General features: G+C 46.6%; 1 protein-coding gene across 2 annotated transcripts; it reads left to right on the top strand.

Moving 5' to 3' along the window:
- Positions 1-1542: 1542 nt before the first annotated feature.
- On the top strand, positions 1543-4160 carry LOC119342058 (pentatricopeptide repeat-containing protein At2g22410, mitochondrial-like). Of its 2 annotated transcripts, none has more exons than XM_037613898.1 (2): positions 1543-3591; positions 3777-4160. In XM_037613898.1, exon 1 carries the CDS (start codon positions 1581-1583, stop codon positions 3483-3485), a length of 1905 nt encoding a protein of 634 aa, XP_037469795.1. In that variant the 5' UTR covers positions 1543-1580; the 3' UTR covers positions 3486-3591; positions 3777-4160. The 2 variants fall into 2 exon arrangements, with proteins under 2 accessions (XP_037469795.1, XP_037469794.1); XM_037613897.1 differs by having other exon boundaries at positions 3766-4160.
- The last annotated feature ends 3601 nt before the right edge of the window (positions 4161-7761 follow it).

Genomic DNA, 7761 nt, shown 5'->3' with positions numbered 1-7761 from the left:
GGTAGGGTTTTAGTTCTTGCAGGGGCGGCGTATGGATGGATGGCGGTGCTTCTTCTTCGAGTCAGTCTTCCGAGCTCCTATCCTCCTCAAGTTTGTTCGTTGGGATGGATTAGACAGAGCTCCGGCGTAGATTCATGCCAGCTCCTCAGAGCAGCGAGATTAGAGTTTCTCGCCGTGCATACGCAACGGCGATATTTGGTGTCAAATTCTTCAAATCGATTCAAGGATTCAACGGCGACGACTGCGGCTCCGGGACGCTTGTCCTTAGGGGCACGTGCACGAAGACTTTCCGGCCGTCATTGACAAGGTCGGGCCGGCTCCGGTATCGAAGTGGCGACGTCAGCGGCTCGTTTTGGCGGCGGCAATGGTCGTTCGATGGTCCATGGACCTCGATGTAATTTTTACTATGTTTGATGTGTTTTGTACTTTCGGTGGATCTTTATAATAAATTTGATTTTTTTCGCAAAAAAACCCTCACTTTCTCTAAAGTGTCTACAAAACGTGTTGAGGCTGGCTGTTAATCTCTAGCCTACTTCTCTTCTTTCCCCTCTTCTTTCTTCTTGCAAAAAGATATCCACTATTCCTAAATAGATACAACCCACTATCTATTTTTCTAGTCATGCAACCTTGTCACATAAAGGAAGTACCGCATTTAAGTTAGAGGTTACAGTTCTTTGCATTAGTCTACTCCTGTGCTCTCCCACATCATCAATTCATACATGTTAGCTACAACCCACTACCTATTTTTCTTTAGCCATGCAGCTATGCACATAAGCAAATCATCCATTTTAGTTATAAGTTTTTTTTGCCTTAGCCTATGCATGGAGTGCCCCCATATCATAAATTCATGCATATTAATCATAAGTTATTTTTCATAGTCTACTAGTAGTGATAGTATTATATCTAGTATTATACATGTCAACTAGTCAAATTTGTGTCTTTGGTTGGGTGGTTAGAGAGACAGTGGTATCCACTGCCCATCAGGGTTCAAGTCCTGGTGCTCGCATTATTCTTGGATTTATTTCAGGACGTGTGTGCGTTCATAGAGGTGATTGTATGCGCGTATGTATGAGTTCATTAATTTTAGCAATCACTGAAATATTTACCTTCTAGCCAAAAAAATCAGCAATTTCACTAGTACACATGAATTTAAATATTTTTCAAAAATATCAAATATGCAATTGAATTTAAGTGAATATTCAGCCTTTTGGCCAAAACGCAAACTGAAATTATTGAATTTCACTGAATTTCAATGATTTGGGTGGTGCTGAAATTTTTCTGAAACTGGAAGTGAATACTTTGCCCACGCACCACTCAAAAAGAAAAGTTGCCACATGTGGCCATTTCTAGAGCGGCAATGCTACACGTACAAACGATTTACAGGCTTTTACAGGATGGTTAATTTTGATTGGTCAATAGGTGAGCGGGGCGGCCCACCCCCTAAAAATCAGGGGAGGAGAGGTTTGTGATTGGTTGTTAGATAGAAGGAGCGTGTAAAAGCGTGTAAGTTTTTGTATGTCTAGCATTTTTGTTTCTAGAGTACATCCCCGTCTCCTCCGTGGTCTCGGGCGGCGCTGTTGATGAACCCCCGCCATGTCCTCGAGCTCCTGCACCAGTGCCGTTCCATCCGACACCTCGACCAGCTACAGGCCCACCTCCTCGCCCACGGCCCATCCGCCGTGGCCTCCCTCGCCTCCCAGCTCGTCGCCTCCTACTGCGCGCTCTCCGGTGCCGCCGGACACGCGGGACTCTGCCACGCCCGCCGCGTGTTCGACACAATTGCCGACCCGTACAGGTTCGCGTACAACAGTCTTATCAGGGCGTACTCCAACAGCTGTTGCCCCCAGGAGGCGCTGTGCCTGCACCGCGACGTCCTCCGGCGCGGCATCCTGCCGAACGAGTTCACACTGCCCTTCGTGCTCAAGGCGTGCGCCAGGGCGCGGGCCACAGAGCACGCGCTAGCCACCCATGGAGTGGCTGTCAAGCTGGGGTATGTGCGGCAGGTGTTCGTGGGCAACGCGCTCCTGCACTCATATGCGTCGACTGGGTTGCTGCGGGACTCTCAGCGGTTCTTTGCCGAGATGGCGTCGGGCAGGAATGTTGTGTCGTGGAACACGATGATTGGTGGATATGCACAGGCTGGGGAGACCAGCAAGGCGTGCGCCTTGTTTGGAGAGATGAGGCGCCAAGGAGTGTTGGCTGATGTGTTCACATTTGTCAGCCTGCTTCTCGTTTGCTCAACTGAGGGAAATCTTGAGGTTGGTCGGCTGGTGCATTGTCATATGTTGGCAAGTGGATCCCGGGTTGATCTGATTCTCGGTAACGCACTTGTGGACATGTATGGTAAGTGCGGGGATCTGTGGATGGCTCGTAGATGCTTTGACATGATGCCCACGAAAAATGTTGTTTCATGGACTTCCATGCTTTGTGCCCTGGCAAAACATGGCTCGGTGGATGCTGCAAGAGATTGGTTTGAGCAGATGCCCGAGAGGAACATAGTCTCCTGGAATGCCATGATCTCTTGCTATGTTCAGGGTGGCCGATTCCGTGAAACTTTGGGTCTTTATAACCGTATGAAATCTCTAGATCTCACTCCAGATGAGGTTACCTTGGCTGGTGTCCTCTCTGCCCATGGACAAAATGGCGATTTGGCCTCTGGAAGGATGATACATTGTTATATTAAAGACAATTTTAGTGATCCTGGTGTCACTCTACTTAATTCACTTCTTGATATGTATGCAAGATGTGGTCAGGTAGACACATCCATAAGCTTGTTCACTGAGATGCCCAATAAAAACACTATCTCTTGGAATGTGATTATTGGAGCGCTAGCCATGCATGGGCGTGCACAAGAGGCAGTCATGTTCTTCAGAGCTATGGTATCTGATGCCTTCTCCCCTGATGAGATCACATTTGTCGGTCTTCTTTCTGCATGCAGTCATGGTGGTCTACTAGAAGATGGACAGTATTACTTCAAAGCCATGAGACATGTTTACAATGTTAAGCCTGAAGTTGAGCACTATGCTTGCATGGTTGATCTGCTTGGTCGGCGTGGCCATCTTGCACAAGCTGTTGATCTAATAAAAGATATGCCAATGAAGCCTGACGTTGTGGTTTGGGGTGCATTACTTGGAGCCTGCAGGATCCATGGTAATGTAGAGATCGGCAAGCTAGTGATCAAACAACTGCTTGAGCTGGAGGGAATTAATGGAGGCTTGTTTGTCCTATTTTCTAATTTGCTGTATGAAACTCACCAGTGGGAGGACATGAAAAGGCTCAGGAAGCTAATGAGAGAGCGGGGAACAAAAAAGGATATGGGTGTTAGTTCAATTGAAGTAAACAACAGCATACATGAATTTGGAGTGGAAGACATCAGACATGAAACCTCAAGTGAGATATATGCGGCAGTTGATCAGTTGGCATATCATTTAGTCTCTTTGCATGTCCTGGCTGTGCAGCCAGTAGAACTCATCATGGAAGAGTGAAATAAGCTATTTAGGAGTGCTCCCATAGCCAATCTGAACCTGATGCGGAGCATGGGCTGCAAAGGGATATATTCATATCAAGTAGCCTGTCTGATGAAACCTGAAGGTAGGTGTACAGAAGCACCCCTGAAATACTGAAAGTATGCTTAGTTTCATTTGAATTTTGAACATTGTATAATATAATTTCAGGCATTTAATTTATTCTCGCATTTCAATACTGGAAATTCGAGCTTCCTTTGATGTAAACCTGCATTTTTCCTGCTAATTGATTTAGTTTCAGGCTTTCTGCAGATACGACGGTTCACTGGGGCAACCAACTCAACCAACTGTATAGACAGTTAGGTCAGTGGCACTACACCGACAACACTCAGGATTCTCTGCCTTGGCTGTGATGTCTCACCAATATCTGGAGAAACTAAAGCTCAGAAACAGTAAGTTCATCAGACCGGCAGGACCACCTGAGAGCATCCTGACTGCTAATCACCTGTAAGGAACCAAGTTGTTCTTAGCTTTACTGGGGATTGAACTGTATACATACAACAGTTTTCTTGTACTTTTACCTGGCCAGCAGTTTGACTGTGCCATGATCATGACAGAAAGTTAACCGTCACATATGAACTCACCAAAGAAAGAGGTATTTGTATTTTTGGCAGAAAATAAATGTTCGATTGATCAGCTGGAAATTGGGATTGGTGATCTTTTTGACGGGATTATGCTAGGCAGGCTATGCACCCTGCATCTGATACACTCCTTGGAGCCCAAATCCTATTCAGCTGATATATATTCATGTAGGGCCTTTATGGTTGTTTTAACCCAATTAGAAAAATTTCATATTAGCCCGTAATTCAGAATGCTCTTCTAAAAATAGCTAACAAAGTGCAAAACCTTTACCCAACCAGAACTGGTGCACATGTTCAAGTTTCAGGCTATCCAGGATCCAGATACTTCTCAAGGGTCCTTGCTAGGACCTGCTATCGGAACTACTAACCGAAGAAAGTGCACCACCGGCATGTAACTATTGGTAAAGCATTTGAATCATGTTTTCTTACATGATAGGATCAACTGTGTATTTTATGGTCCCAAGTCACTGTAGTCAGTAGTATAATCCAGTGAAGCCAATTTCCTATTTTTGGTTTTACTGTTTGTTGCTTCATTTCCTGAAGCTAACAATGTGATTGTTCACACTAAGATGCTGCGTGAACTCACAAGTGTTAACTGCGATGTTTACGGAATGAATTACTTCCTGGCGATGGACTTGTCTAAGAAAGATGATGTGCTCAATGATCTCTAGATTCTCCCCACTTCTGGGTACAGTACTGGGCTTGTTTTGCAGTCAGAGCTTGAGTTCCTGTTACAAACCATGAAGAAGCCTCTTGAAGCAACCGTGGAATATTGAAGGCACTGCAGCTATTCTTTGGAGAGGAGGATAAAGCCACTGTTTTGGGTAATTAAGTGTAGAATCATATACCGCAATCTGACAGGCATGTTTGCATAAAACAATGAGCTTTTTGCTGAAGTGTACTTGATTGACTTATAATCCAGCAAAGGTGGTTAATTGACTTACATAAAGAGCTAACCATGTTGCCATGCCTGATTATGCTCCCTCCGTCCGAAAATACTTGTCATCAAAATGGACAAAAAGAGATGTATCTAAAACTAAAATACATCTAAATACATCCCCTTTTATTCATTTTGATGACAAGTATTTCCGGACGGAGGGAGTACATATTTATGCTTCCATCTGGGGAGGCTGTTTTGTGAGATGAGAAGCCACTTCTCCGGCGTTGAGCATTCAGAAGGCAATACACTGTTTAGGTTTACCGCTGGAAACCAGAACATAAAGATTTTTCATGGTCTTAACTCACTGTTAGAATACCAGTTTGTGGTAATAGGGGAATACTTTAAGAACTGAGATCACGCAAAAGTTTTCTGTAGTACTAGCTACGTCCGGAAATACTTGTCGAAGAAATGGATGTATCTAGACGTATTTTAGTTCTAAATACATCCATTTTTATGCATTTCTGTGACAAGTATTTCCGGACGGAGGGAGTACTACTCATGGCTGATTTTTCATGCTGCAGGAGTTCCAGCATGTTGCCAGGGTTCTGCATATATGCCAAGGTCAAGATTTTAGGATTAGGACACTTGAATGTGGATGCCTTTTTCTCAACAAGGTCTATTTTGGGTGGTATGTAGTCAAGAAAAGCCAACTCGATGTATATGTTGATATGTTTTCACAAATTTTTTCAGGTTTAGTCTAAGCTGCTGCGGCATGAAGAGAAGTCGATCTGTTATCCTAACTTGCACAATTTTTTTTTGAGGCAATCCTGACTGGCATAGTTGCAGTAGTACAACCTTCGACCCTTCTACCACAGAGCAAATACAGCAACTAAAAGAATGATCAGTTCCAATAATAATGTAAGGAAAACAAGATCCAGCTACAACTTCATAACCAAATATAATTACTATACTACTTGACATCATTCTTCAACAGCATGATCGACTGCGCAAGACTGCAGAAACATGGGAGAGTAGACTTGCCAATCATAGGGTAGGATCATTTTGACTTGATCTAGCCCCCAGGCGGCCTCCTCACTCTAGCGTGGGGCTCGACGAGGCTAGTGGAGTAGTGCTTCTCCGGGCCTAGGTGTCACGACGACAACCCTAGATCCAGAGGGTCGGGCCTCTAGACCTGGCGTGGCAAGCACGTGAGCGGCGCAGTGCGACCCTATGGGGGCGTGGCTGCAGCTACTTAGCTGTGCCCCAGCGGATCCGGGTGGCGGAGGCTGCGTGCCGGCACGGCATCAGCAAGGTGTAGGTGGCATGTCCCCGTGACGGCGCCACTAGCCCTGCTCGACGTATCTCCCTGCGGTGGTTGACCTTGTTTGACAGCCATTCGGCGGCTGTTGCACTGTGTTGGCCTATGCTTCCCTACATCGACGATGACGATACGTGGTTTCCCTCTTGGTGCTGCTGGTCTTTTCCGATGCTCTGCTTCCCCATCTCCTGTTTGCCCTACTTCGGCGGTCTTTGGGGGTTTATGGTCTTGGGCCGGAGCGAAATCCCCACACGGCGATGGCCAGACAATGGCGATACTTGAGAGTGTCGTTACCTCCATGGAGGCGCTGTCATGGCCCCGACTGGACCCTCTCCTCGAGTACCGGGGAAACCCTTGGTTCAGTTCACTTGACAAGGCAGCGGTGGTGTCTCAGCGTCATTCCCTTCTTGAAAGCGCTGCTTGGGTCGCACTTGGAGTCCCCGATGCGGCAACTAGAGATGGTGGCCTCGGTATTTACGGCGAGGCTTGCTAGCGATGCGATGCTATGATGTGGGCGTCCAGGGTGCAAGACGCCGGCATGTCCAAGACGATGGCTTCACTAGTTCTGGCTGGGTCCTGCCATCCACCTGCCGACTCCTAGGCACATATGGGTGGAAGGTACATTGGCCTAGACAACCCTGGAGATGTGCTCTTCTTTGGAGGCGCCTGGCAACGGATGTGGTGCAGCCTTGAGGCTCTGAGTCTAGCTACGTCGCCATTCATGGTTGGACACTGGATATGGCGAGACCTTTCATCATTGGGGTCTCTAGTTGGTGGCACCTCCTAACCTACTCGTTTGGTGAGGACAATGGTGTGTGTGCGTGTCCCTCCTCGTGGAAGGTTGTACCCGTACTGTTGTTCTCTTCCTGTTCAATGAAATGAAACGCAAACTCTTTTGCGTTTTCTTGAAAAAAGGACTTGCCCTTGATTTATTTTTCAACTGCAGAGTGCTCTATGCATGTTTATTTGAAGCATTTGGCATTGGGAGCTGTCGTGGTTCTAAGACTGACAGTAGAAAGGGGGGTAGGTATGGAGAGGCAAGATCTCAGCTATGGTGAAGGTGTACACACGGGGTTTACGAGTTCATGCCCTTCTCGGAGGAAGTAATAGCCCTACGTCTCGGTGCCCAGAGGCGGTCGATTGGATTATATGTGTATGATGTTACAGGGGGTGCGAACCCTTGTGCCAGAGGAGGGGGTGGCTTATATAGAGTACGCCAGGACCCTCACCGTCCTCTGTTACAAGGGACTTAATGTACATAAAGTAGGAGCCTTACTGATAACCCACCCTTAAGTGCTATTAATGACCTTAAAGACTACGGAGTGAACGGCTGCCCGTTGCAATGCTGACTGACTCCTGATCTTCGGTAGGTCGAGTGATTCCTTGGATGGTCGAGTGACAATAGGTAGGAGGACTCCCGAGTGACATGATTGGTCGAGTGGATTGCACTCGACATCT

Source organism: Triticum dicoccoides, chromosome 7B (genome assembly GCF_002162155.2).
Source record: "Triticum dicoccoides isolate Atlit2015 ecotype Zavitan chromosome 7B, WEW_v2.0, whole genome shotgun sequence".
Lineage (NCBI taxonomy): Eukaryota > Viridiplantae > Streptophyta > Magnoliopsida > Poales > Poaceae > Triticum > Triticum dicoccoides.
The sequence above is the reverse complement of the archived record's forward strand: the minus strand, read 5'-3'. Positions and strand labels throughout refer to the sequence as shown.

Coding starts and splice junctions, on each gene's coding strand:
- LOC119342058 (XM_037613898.1), top strand. CDS start 1,581: ATGAACCCCCGCCATGTCCTCGAGCTCCTGCACCAGTGCCGTTCCATC.